At 47.9% G+C, this 12,837-nt stretch overlaps 1 protein-coding gene across 2 annotated transcripts in view; it reads left to right on the top strand.

Annotated features, from left to right (window-relative positions):
* The window catches only part of SHANK2 (SH3 and multiple ankyrin repeat domains 2), a 276,747-nt gene that overhangs the window by 141,214 nt on the left and 122,696 nt on the right, over positions 1–12,837 (top strand). For both annotated transcript variants that reach the window (XM_054390349.1, XM_054390350.1), the window contains 2 exons: positions 3,261–3,343; positions 4,984–5,108. In XM_054390349.1, coding sequence (XP_054246324.1) covers positions 3,261–3,343; positions 4,984–5,108 — 208 coding nt within the window. The remainder of the gene's footprint in view (positions 1–3,260; positions 3,344–4,983; positions 5,109–12,837) is intronic.

The raw sequence follows: 12,837 nt of genomic DNA, 5'->3' as shown, positions 1-12,837 counted from the left end.
TCAGCCCTGCTGTGAGGAAGTGCTTCCTAATACCCAACTTAAACCTTCCTTGGCACAGCTTCATATCATGCCCTCTTGTCCTGCCACTGGTTGCCTGGGAGAACAGCCTGACCCCCACCTGATTACAGCTTCCTTTTAGGTAGCTGTAGAGAGTGATAAGGTCCCCTCTAAGTCTCCTGTTCTCCAGGCAGAACACCCCCAGCTCCCTCAGCCTTTCCTTTCTGTCTAAGGTTAGGTTCTCAAAAGCAGCCTTCTAACTCCTATTGATCACAGAATGTTAGGGGTTGAAAGGGACCTCCAGGGATCATCCAGTCCAACTCCCTTCCTAATGCAGGTTCACCTAGATCAGGAATGCATCCAGGTAAGTTATGAAAGTCTCCAGGGATGGATACTCCACAACTTCTCTGGGCAGCCTGCTCCAGGGCTCCATTAAGCTATTGACTGCATCCATGCAAACCTGAAGGAAATGAAGGTTATTAGTTTGACCATGGATTAAGAAAAGTCTTGGAGACAGTTTTGCTGCTGGCTCTTCAGTGGGTAATTACGGAAACCCACCTTAAAGGTGTGAGTGGTGAAATGAAGGAAAGAACTGAGTCCACTGGGGAGTCCAGACAGATTCTGCAGTATCAGAACCATGTCCAGTTCTGGGCCCCTTAGTTTAGGAAAGATGTTGAATTGCTGGAGCATGTCTACAGAAGGGCAACGAGGCTGGTGAGAGGCCTTGAGCACAAGCCCTATGAGGAGAGGCTGAGGGAGCTGGGGGTGTTTAGCCTGGAGAAGAGGAGGCTCAGGGGAGACCTCATTGCTGTCTACAACTACCTGCAGGGAGGTTGTAGCCAGGAGGGGGTTGGTCTCTTCTCCCAGGCAACCAGCACCAGAACAAGAGGACATAGTCTCAAGGTGTGTCAGGGGAGGTTTAGGCTGGAGGTGAGGAGAAAGTTCTTCACAGAGAGAGTGGTTGGCCATTGGAATGTGCTGCCCAGGGAGGTGGTGGAGTCACCATCCCTGGAGGTGTTCAAGGGGGGATTGGACGTGGCACTTGGTGCCATGGTTTAGATAGTCATGAGGTGTAGGGTGGCAGGTTGGACTCGATGATCCTTGAGGTCCCTTCCAACCTTCTTGATTCTATGATTCTATTCTATGATTCTATGATCAGGATGCTGAGAGAAGGCTTCAGCCCTGCAGTGGGGGCTGCATACTCCACCTCACCCCAAGATGCCTGAGCAGGAGCATGTTGGCATTACTCAAGGCACAGCCATTTTCTTACAACATCCTTTCCATTGCATGGGGGGAGTCAGCTGAGAAACAGCATTCAAAGGCTGTTGTCATCTGTTGCTCAGGGAGCACCACTGTGGTACTTTTAATTGATGGTGGCATTTAATTACTCTCTAGTTTGAAGACAAAATTATATCATCCCTTTGGCTGTGGCATGAAGGTGCTCCTCTCAGTCAGAGCTGGAAAGTCACCCAAAGGGTAACCTGTGATGCACAAGTCCCTGGAGTTTGGAGGCTGTGCCATGGTGTCCTGCTGTCATCAGCCTTGTCTTGTTCAGAGCTTTAAACACAACGCTTACACAATGGTGCTTCAATTTTGCTTCAGTTTCTATTTCTTCCCTCCACTCTTGGATTACTAATGGCATGAAGCAGATCCCACCTCTCATGGTCCTGATGCTTTATTGGCCAGATTCTGTACCAGACCAGTGGTAACAACGATAAGAAAGTCAGCAAAGCCAATTCAACTTCCTCATCTTTCTTTCTCTCCTAAATTGTTTCCTAGGGATCACACACACAGGATGTTAGGGGCTGGAAGGGATCTCTGAAGATCATTAAGTCCAACCCCCTGCCAGAGCAGGACCATAGAATGCAGCACAAGTTACACTGGAACACAACCAGATGGGTCTTGAAAAACTCCACAACCTCTCTGGGCAGCCTGTTCCATGCTCTATGACCCTCACAGTAAAGAAGTTCCTCCTCATGTTGGGTGGAACCTCGTGTGCTGGAGTTTATATCCACTGCCCCTTGTCCTATCCCAGGGTGTAAGTGAGAAGATTTTATGAGAAGATTTTAAAGCCCCTCCAGCAGCCTGCTTTCAGTTGCTTACAACCCATGGATACTTACCCCCTGCCACTGTCTTTCTGCAGGAGAATGTCTTGCAGCTTGTGCTGTGTAATGGTTTTAGGCTTAAAAGAGCATTCAGAGTATTTTTGTGGTTTTTTTTTTTAATACCCCCCCTGCTTCAAGTTTATTTTAGTAACATAATGCTTAATGAAAGCCCCTAAACAACCTAAGCCTTTTATAGACCATTCCCTGTGCAGGCAGTATCCCATTTTCGTGTGGATTTTATGCATTTTCTTCCTCCGCCGTCTCCCGTTCCGCTTAGCCAATGACAGGAAGGTTCCTGAGGCTACTTTCTCTTTAAGGACGTGCTGCTTACATAAATAGTGCTTTACACCACCATCTCCTTGTTTTATAAGCTTGTTTAGCAGGAGAGGGGCAATATTCCTTGGCAGTGTGTTTTTCTTGCTTGTGCATGCCTTGTTACTATTTCGATGATGCAGATTCTTGATGCTGTGGAAATTTGTGCCTGATGACGCCAGGGCAGCAGCTGCACGTTGTTAGCATTGTAGGCTGTCAGATGATCATGTGGGATCCTTGCAGCATGCAACCTTCCATAGGATTGAAAAAGGGCTTTTGATGCAAGGCATAGCTTTTGGAACATATTTGTGCCTTTTTTTTTTTTTTTTTTTTTTTTAGCTAATATTAAAAAAAAAATTCATAATTTATTACCTTTAAATTTAAAATGCTGCCTCATTTTTCTTCTGGTTGGTTTCATTTTGGCTTCACTAGAAGATGCATCTGGTACATCCCCGATTGAGGAGTTTATTAATGATACTGTCATTCAGTTCACTTACTTTTTTTCCTTTTAGAGTCCTAGCTAGCCCACAGATTACATGATCACATCTGCCTTCAGTGCTTCATATAGAACACAAACCACCATGCATGAGTCCTCCTCCTTTCTTCCTCCTCTCTGCTTTTTCTCTTCCCTTTAAGTTGCTTTGTCATGTTCTCTCTTACCATCCAGCTGAGTCTTTGTCTTCCCCTCGCTGCTCTTTGTTCCACATTTTCCCCATGCTTGGTGACTGCAATATTATTTGATTAACGGGCTGTGATGATGATGAACCTGCACACTGGAGGAGCAGCTACTACAGTGGTGATGAAGGGATGTAATAATGGTCGCTATCCTCGGAATTCTCTCTACAGTGACTGCATAATAGAAGAAAAGGCAGTGGTCCTGCAGAAAAAGGACAATGAAGGATTTGGATTTGTGCTCAGAGGGGCAAAAGGTATGTGCTTGTGTGTGTATGTGTGTGATGTGCACTGGCATGAAGGCATTTATACAGTCTCTGAATATAAGCAGGAATTATTCGTGGTGCACTTGGTTGCTAGACAACAGGATTCTCTCTGTGTGCTCTGCTACTCAGACAGATTTTAAGGGGCTTCTGTCTGAAGTGGTTGCATTTTTCCATAGGAGAAGCACTGTAGAACCGGTGTGGGGTGGGAGAAAGTTTCACCTGTATTTTTGTTGTGCTTGGTACCTTGTGTTATTCTGTCATTAATCTGTTCTGTGATGCAGTTCAACCTCCTTCCCTGATAAAAACCTGCTGCTTTATTCCAAATGTCAGCCTGCGGAAGGAGGTCTGTGAATAGAAATAGACAAGAGAGTGATGTTTGTCTTTAAAATAGGTGTGGATCTCCTGCAAGGTGACACTGTGCAGTTTTAGGATGAAAATAGGATCTTTTTTTTCATATCTCTTCAGAAGCTGCACGTATGTTGCATGGCCTGTAGTGTGCTCATTTGGAGAGCTGTTCCTGTGTTCAGCTGCATGGCACTTTGCTGGAGCCTAAAATCTACAAGAATAGCATTCTCCAGAGTTAAAAAAAGGCATTCTGTTCAATGCTTTGCTTTTTAACTTTGGGTCCACTGTGCTCCTTTTGCATCTAAAAAAGATCTAGCTGATGGTACAGCCCATCTCTTGCTCCCCCTTATTTTACGTGGGTTCTCCCTTGCCTTGCTTGAGCATGGAAATTAGTCCATAGCTTCATTCCTGGGACATCATTTTTGCTTTCCCTGTTTCCCCAGCCCCAAACCAGTGCCACTGTAGATTTCCAGTGGTGTAGAAGCTTTTTTTTGGCTGTTAGCTCAATAAAATGTGGAGTCCGTGCTAGGCAAGCCGAGAGCAGTGCCTTCTAGCTAGCCCTTGGCCATGGGCTGCCTGTGCACTGAGCAGAGGTTGCTCTCTCTCTCTCTCTCTCTCTGTAAGACCAACAATTTCCCCCAGATTTTCCCTGTAGCAGTGAGGGCACCTCAGGTGAAAGACCCAAGGACTTTTCTGCTTGTGTGTACGTGATGGAGAGGGAGAGAAAGGGCTGGTACGAGGCCAGCTGTGCCTCCTTCCCTGAAAAGTGCTTTTCTTCTGTTAGCCTCTTTGTCATACACAGCTACAGCTAGAAGAAAAATTCAGTTTGATCTTTTTCATCCCACATCTTCCCCCAGCCTCCCCCCCCCATTTTGGCCAGATGCTTTTTTTTCTGGCTACAGCCCACAATTAATTTGTAGCTGGGTGTTGCCAGAGTTACAAGCATTTTGCTAGGCATAGAAAAGGCTTCCTCAAACTAATCCTGACAATCCCAGAACACACAGAATCCTCCAGCTCTTGCCTCGTAGAGCTGGCTTTGGTTTGTGTCAGTCAAGCAGCATGAATTTTCCTCTCTGAAGTGAGGACCTGTGGATTGCTGTTGCAGAGACCTTGCTCTCTGTTCCCAGCATCTTGCCACCCTCCCAGGCAGAGTCCTTCTAGCACCACCATTTCTAACCCTAGCTGAGAATGGCCAATAAGAGGCCTGTAGTCAAGTGGTATTTACAAGCACTCCATAACTTTCTTTTTTTGTTTGTTTTGTTTTACTGTGGTATTTATTTTTGAAGCTGACACACCAATTGAAGAATTCACCCCAACTCCAGCCTTTCCTGCTTTGCAGTACTTGGAATCTGTGGATGAAGGGGGAGTAGCATGGCAAGCTGGCCTGAGAACTGGAGACTTTTTGATCGAGGTAGGAGATCCTGGAATGTGATTCTCAGTGCTCTGTTGGGGAGACAGCAATGTTCCCTTTGGAAGGAGTGGGGGATGCTTCTGAACAGCAGGTTCAGTGGACTAATGCCAGCAATGGACTGCACTTTGTTTTGAAACCTCATGCAGTGTTTAGGAAGGCAGTGGAAAAGTGCAAGATTGGCTGGGGGTGGCTGGGAATTCTCTCTTCTGTTGGGTGTGTGGCAGCAGCACTGTCAGAGGAACGTGGAAGTTTGCAAACCCCTTTGTGCTGTTGCATTGAAACTTAGGTTCATGCCAGTATTTCTTGCAGGTTATTAATTCTGTGCTCTTTGACATATTTTATAATAATGTTTATAGAAATTGTCAATATTGTAGAAGACCATGGAAGTCACCAAAATTGAGTGACTTCTGTGCAGCTGTTTCTGCAGTCACAAGTATCGGTGGTCTCATGCTGCTAAGGAGCCATGTGGAACAAAGCAAAATTACTTTGGCTGGAAATGAAATGTTTCCAGCAGTGCACTCCAAGTACAATCATACAGAAAATAAGGCACCAATGCCACTGCACTACAAAAAACTTTGAACAAAGACCTTATTCAAATGTTCTCTTCATTCACACCAGAAGTATCTCCCCATTTGATATTTTAGAGGATGTTTAGTTGGTACTTCAGGTTTTGTTGGAGTAGTTGGTTCTCCTTTTTTAGGCTTGCTGGGCAGTTTCCAACAAAACCATGATCTGGGATTTTCTCCCTCTTCCCCCCTCCACCTTTTCCTGACCAGCAAAGCAATGCTGTGATTCTGTGAAAGGAGGTACTGGAAAATAGATCTTTCAGGGTGGATTGGCCAAGTCTTGGCTGTAAGATCTTTTGATTTGATTTGATCTTTCCTTCTTCAGGCCCATATGTATTTACTGGTTTGTTTCTGCAGAGCTGGCTTTCCCATTCAGGAGAGGAGAGAATATGCAGCTTTTATTTGTGGTATGCACTGAACTCCCATGGTGATTGGATTTAAACAGTTGCACTGCTTCTCCAGGCTGTAACAATGACAGAACAAGCTTTGCAGGCTTCTAAAGAAAATAGAGGTGGATTTTTCATATCTGCCTTCAAAGGACATTTTCTTCAGTGTTTACTTGCTTAAGAAGCAGCATTTAGCAAACAAACAGCAGCTTACACGTTGTGCTGATAGGCACTGAGTGCAAGGAAGCTTTCAAACCTATGACTGTTCATGATGCTAGGTGGAGTTTCTAAGCAATGCTTTATTTTTAGAAGGTGATTTCTTGTTAGGCTTTTAATCTATGGGAAGTATGAAAAGTCTCTGCTGGCTGATTTTGCAGATAGCTTGGGTGGTGAATAATGTGTGATTTAATGGAGAGGATTGCAGAGTGATAAATATGCAGATGGAATTATTAAGAAGGGAGGCAAGAAATCTGGGCAACTGGTACTGCAGACAGCTTTGCTGGGTTTCTGGCAAATGAAAGAAGAATTGTAACTGATTGCCTAGAAATTCACTTGTAGCTTTAGCTTAGGAGAGCAGTTGATTGTGCACATGCCTTGCTGGCTCAGCACACCAGCCCATTACCTGCACAGCCCAGCAGACTGCTGATCATTCTGAACCAAGCAGGTGTTAGGTGCAAATCCAGCCCAGTCCTTTGTGGTCATTGGGGTTGTTCTGTTCTGAATCTGGCAGTGAAGAGGAGATGATAGTCCTGAGGAAATCACAACTTTGCTGTCATGGAAGACTTTTATCTTGGAGAAAAGCAGAGTTTTCTGTCTGCTGAACTACACATGCAGTGCACAATGCTGCCCAGCTGCAGAAAGCCACCTTTGAAGGTATTTACACTGATGCAAAAGATCCTGCAGTTGAAATGTAAATGACTGCTCCAGCAGCACTTCTAAGAATGCCAAGCTACCTTATTTCTTGTCTTGAACCAAGGAGAGAAGGGCCGGAGGCAGTGAGGGTGAAGAAGGGCCGGAGGCAGTGAGGGTGAAGAAGGGCCGGAGGCAGTGAAGGTGAAGAAGGGCAGCAGGCAGTGAGGGTGAAGGAGGGCTGGAGGCAGTGAGGGTGAAGGAGGGCTGCAGGCACTGAGGGTGAAGAAGGGCAGCAGGCAGTGAGGGTGAAGAAGGGCCGGAGGCAGTGAGGGTGAAGGAGGGCTGGAGGCAGTGAGGGTGAAGAAGGGCAGCAGGCAGTGAGGGTGAAGGAGGGCAGCAGGCAGTGAGGGTGAAGGAGGGCCGGAGACAGTGAGGGTGAAGAAGGGCCGGAGGCAGTGAGGGTGAAGAAGGGCAGCAGGCAGTGAGGGTGAAGGAGGGCAGCAGGCAGTGAGGGTGAAGAAGGGCAGCAGGCAGTGAGGGTGAAGAAGGGCAGCAGGCAGTGAGGGTGAAGAAGGGCAGCAGGCAGTGAGGGTGAAGAAGGGCAGCAGGCAGTGAGGGTGAAGAAGGGCAGCAGGCAGTGAGGGTGAAGAAGGGCAGCAGGCAGTGAGGGTGAAGAAGGGCAGCAGGCAGTGAGGGTGAAGAAGGGCTGCAGGCACTGAGGGTGAAGAAGGGCCGGAGGCAGTGAGGGTGAAGAAGGGCCGGAGGCAGTGAGGGTGAAGAAGGGCAGCAGACAGTGAGGGTGAAGAAGGGCCGGAGGCAGTGAGGGTGAAGAAGGGCCGGAGGCAGTGAGGGTGAAGAAGGGCCGGAGGCAGTGAGGGTGAAGAAGGGCCGGAGGCAGTGAGGGTGAAGAAGGGCCGGAGGCAGTGAGGGTGAAGAAGGGCCGGAGGCAGTGAGGGTGAAGAAGGGCCGGAGGCAGTGAGGGTGAAGGAGGGCCGGAGGCAGTGAGGGTGAAGAAGGGCCGGAGGCAGTGAGGGTGAAGAAGGGCCGGAGGCAGTGAGGGTGAAGGAGGGCAGCAGGCAGTGAGGGTGAAGAAGGGCAGCAGGCAGTGAGGGTGAAGAAGGGCAGCAGGCAGTGAGGGTGAAGAAGGGCAGCAGGCAGTGAGGGTGAAGAAGGGCAGCAGGCAGTGAGGGTGAAGAAGGGCTGCAGGCACTGAGGGTGAAGAAGGGCAGCAGGCAGTGAGGGTGAAGAAGGGCAGCAGGCAGTGAGGGTGAAGAAGGGCCGGAGGCAGTGAGGGTGAAGAAGGGCCGGAGGCAGTGAGGGTGAAGAAGGGCCGGAGGCAGTGAGGGTGAAGAAGGGCCGGAGGCAGTGAGGGTGAAGAAGGGCAGCAGGCAGTGAGGGTGAAGAAGGGCAGCAGGCAGTGAGGGTGAAGAAGGGCAGCAGGCAGTGAGGGTGAAGAAGGGCAGCAGGCAGTGAGGGTGAAGAAGGGCAGCAGGCAGTGAGGGTGAAGAAGGGCAGCAGGCAGTGAGGGTGAAGAAGGGCAGCAGGCAGTGAGGGTGAAGAAGGGCAGCAGGCAGTGAGGGTGAAGAAGGGCAGCAGGCAGTGAGGGTGAAGAAGGGCAGCAGGCAGCGAGGGTGAGGAGCACCACACATTGCAGCAGTGCTTACCCCATGGGTGGTGTATTTATCCTGTCCTGTTGGTAAATGGTTTCTCCCAAGATTCTGAAGAGAATCTTCTGAAGGGCGTAAAACATCAGTATCAGCTACAGAACACACTCCAGCAGGTCAGTGTTGAAGATGGCACGTGTAGAGCAGAGCAAAGAGAAGATCTGCACGGAAAAGGGAGGAGAGGCTCTGTCCTGCCTCAGCAGGTGAAGAGGGTGGAGAGCTGGAGCAGGGCTGGCACACTCCTTTGGCTGAGCTTTCACCTAAAAAGCCACATCACACTTTGTCCATCCTCTACAGTTAGTTTTAGCAGAGCCTTCAGAAGTGAATGTTGAACTTAGCTTTCGGAGTAGTGAGCAGAGACTCTTCGCTGACATTGCCAACAATTGTTACTGTTTTTCTCCTTGCTTCAAACCCAGTCATACTTCTTGTGACACAGATTGTAAGGTGTGTGGGGGCTTCTCTGGAGAGAGCACAAATGAAATTCATTGGAAGAGCACATGAGCAGTTTTAGAGCTGAAGTTAGCTAGAGACAGCTGCCCTTGTATGTGGATTTTCATAAGCAGTTCAGCAGTTGCTGATTCACTTAATCTTTCTTAGCTTTGATAGACATGGAGCATGGCTGGGCTTTGGTTGTTGTCACTGGGAGAGGTTGCACATCTTGCTCTGTTGGCTGTTTTTCACTACTGTAGTTCCTTGCATCTTGATATCTGCCTAATGAAAAAGACAGATAAAAGTAAAGCAATTGTATTAGGGCAAGTGCTACCCTTTCTAAAAGGGATGGCTTCCATGAGAAGGTGATTTTAAATCTCCTCCTGTCATCAATGTACAGAACAATGCTACAGCCATTGCATTCAGTGCTCACTGGCTGGATTTCTGTAGTGCACCAGGGCATGTTTGATCAGAAAAACATCATAGAGTCAGTCAGGGTTGGAAGGCACCACAAGGATCATCCAGTTCCAAACCCCCTGCCATGGCCAGGGACACCTCACACTAGATCAGGCTGGCCAGAGCCTCATCCAGCCGGGCCTTAAACACCTCCAGGGATGAGGCCTCAACCACTTTGGTGGCTGGGAATGCTTGCAAGAAAGCAAGGTTTTAGCTCTGTCTCTTCTCTAGGACTAACCTGGCAGTGCCCAAGCCTTTGTCACCTGTGTTTAGGGCTGTAGCCAAACTAAGCATCAACAGAGGAGTCCTGAGCACTGCTCTTCAGAGTGCTGCCCTACCACATGACTTAAAGCATTATTTGGAGCGGGGCTGGGTTTGCTTTGGAGGTTTGCTTTGTGTGTGCAAGCAGGGAGTAGGGAGGGGATTGTCCCCTTGTACTCAGCTTTGGTGAGGCCACACCTTGAATATTGTGTCCAGTTTTGGACCCCTCAATACAAGAGAGATGTGGAGGTGCTGGAGCCGGGGCAGAAGAGGGCAAGGAAGCTGTGAAGGGCCTGGAGAATAAATCTGATGAAGAGTGACTGAAGGAGCTGGGGATGGTTAGTTTGAGACTGAGAAGGCTGAGGGGAGACCTCATTGCTGTCTACAACTGCCTGAAAGGAGGTTGTAGAGAGGCTGGTGCTGGTCTCTTCTCCCAGATAGTTAGTGACAGAACAAGAGGGAACAACCTGAATCTGCCACTGGGTAGGTTTAGACTGGACATGAGGAAAATTTTTTTCCTGGAGAGAGTGATCAGGGATTGGAATGTGCTGCCCAGGGAGGTGGTGGAGTCACCACCCCTGGATGTGTTTAAAGGTGGTTTGAATGTGGTGTGGTTCAGGGGTGACCCTTGCAGAGTAGGGATCTCAGTTGGATTTAGTGATCCTGAGGGTCTCTTACAACCTGAATGATTCTGTGAAGTGTAACCATCTCTGCCTAAGGAGATCTGTTCAAGTGGGAAGAGGTTTCCTGACTCAGGGTGCAGTAGGACATAACCCAGCCTCCAAGATTAAACCCCAGTGGCTTATTAAGTGTTATTGTTGTGCCTGTGAGCATGCAGCTGATTTGCAGGTGTTGCACAATGTGATGTGTGGGGATTTTCACCTGCCTTCCAGCACAGCTCCTGCCAAACAGTAGTGTTACAATATCAATACTTAGAAAGTGAAACTAATTCTGCAATCCTTCAGCAGAGTAATGTGTTTGTTCTCTAAATGAGTTTGCATTACTGAGCCATAAAATCACTTATTTTTCCAGATAAATTGAAATGTTATTGTTTTCAGTAGAGGAGGCCTGCTTGCTTACATTCCAGTTAAAATGCAAACCAGATAAAAACAGTTCATTATCCATTAGGAAAAAAAAAGAAAGGGGGGGGAGTGGAGGAAGGCAAAATGAAAGGTTTGATTGGGGGGTCTGAAGCAGAGATGATAATGGAAGGAATCTCATTGTTTTTCTGTACAAGAGTTCAGCTGGTGCTGAAATGGTCTGTAGTAGAACTGCCTCTATTGCCTTGTCCTGGAGAGCTGAGAGCATTTCCTGCTTCAGACTTTCCTTCAGGTAGTGGTGGATGGAAAACAGCCATCACTGTCACAGCCAGCAGGGTGTTGTCTTTGCAGCAGATAAAGCTGTCTGCCCTCTGCCTCTGTGGGCAGTGGCAGTAAGCATGGAGGGAGATATTTAAAACACATGGAATATTGATTTAAAGTACACCCACAGGAGTATCTTTGCATTGCTAGGGGGCTTTTAGCACTAGGTCAGGTTTTTGATTTCTTCCAGTAAATAAACTTTAAACTCTTGAAAATTGATCTGGAAGGCAAGTTTTTAAGTTGGGTGTTGTAATTTAGGCTGCAAGTCTGGCAAGTGTAGCACTGTTGTGTGTTCCATTTGTGTTCAATGGCTGGGTGAAGTTGTGCTTTCACAAAGCCATCTGTTAGTGATTTACATCCTTGTAGCAATGGAGAAACCTTCCTGTCCTTAGGTAATCCTCATTAATTACCCTGTGGCTGTTTTATTTCTCGTGTGAACTTTGTTGGCTTCTCCCACCAGATATAAATCTGAATTTTGTATTTTTCCTCCAGGCAGAGGGATGATGATATCTTTCCTCTCTGGAAACAAACAGAGGCTTTGTTATTATCTCTGTACCAACGTGGATTGTCATGTTGGAATTTGTTGCAGTTGCTTTCTGAAAGTTTATTCCCATTCATACAATTCTATGATTTTCCCCAAAGTGTGGGTGCCAGCTCCATGCAGTGCTTGGGAAGAGCCTCCCTAATAATTGTGAGGAAGAAGAGGAGGAGGAAGGAAAAAAACCCCACAGTAATCTCACATTTTTGCATGCTGTCCTCACCTCTCACACTTAGGCCTTTTGACCGAGGTCCTCCTTGGGTCACTGTCTTGCATTAGGCTTTTTGCTGCCAGTTTGGCTTCTGGTCCTGCCTGTGCCGGGAGCTGCGCTCTGGCAGGCTGAGCAGGAGCACAGCCAGGCTCAGTGTGGTGCACACTGAGCAGCTCTCTTCCTAGACAGCATCTGGGGTGGGGTTTGGTTCCCCTGAATGCATCCTTTGAATGATGAGAGGTGTAGCAAAGCTGCATCAGTGCTGCCACGTTCCAGCACACGTTCCACGGGGGTCTGTGCGTGGTGGTTGTGAGGGGAGCAGTGTTCTCACTCACCTGCAGGACTGAGGCAGAGCACATCTTGCACACCTGGACTGGAAAACTGAGGGTGCTGGAGCTGCTCAGATAGGTTGTGGAGTCTCCTTCTCTGGAGAGATTCCAAACCCAACTGGATGTGATCCTGGGCAAGCTACTGTGGGTGCCCCTGGTGGTTGGAGTGGATGATCTCCAGAGGTCCCTTCCAAGCCCTACTGTGCTGGGGTTGTGTGTATTTAATTGATACATAGCTTGCTTCAACCAACCTTTAGAGGAAAAAGGTCATTTCTGTTTACCAGTTAGTCATCACCCTCTTGGCCACGTCTCTAAACAATGCCTTAAGCACAAGTGTACCCCTGACAATTCTTAAAATGGAAGTTGTCAGAGTCCAGAGGAAACTTTCTTCCTCCTTTGCTTATGCAATTCTGCTGCTTGAGTGCAACTCCAGAAGCACTGGGGAAGTGGGACAGTGGTGTCCTGGGAGAAGGGCAGCTCTGGTAGGAGCCTTGAGCATCCTGGGGGGTCTCTGACCACATGGATTCATTTTCCATGTGATGGGAAAATATTTTCCTCTCTTTCTGCTTCATCTCAGTGAGGGAGAGTTTGGGTTTGTGGTGTTGGTGTGTTTTTCCCTTCGTTTATGTTTCCAGTGGCTCGTGGCAGCTGAAGGAATGGTCCCTTTGGAAACACA

The sequence above is a fragment of the Indicator indicator genome, chromosome 21 (genome assembly GCF_027791375.1).
Source record: "Indicator indicator isolate 239-I01 chromosome 21, UM_Iind_1.1, whole genome shotgun sequence".
NCBI lineage: Eukaryota > Metazoa > Chordata > Aves > Piciformes > Indicatoridae > Indicator > Indicator indicator.
The sequence above is the reverse complement of the archived record's forward strand: the minus strand, read 5'-3'. Positions and strand labels throughout refer to the sequence as shown.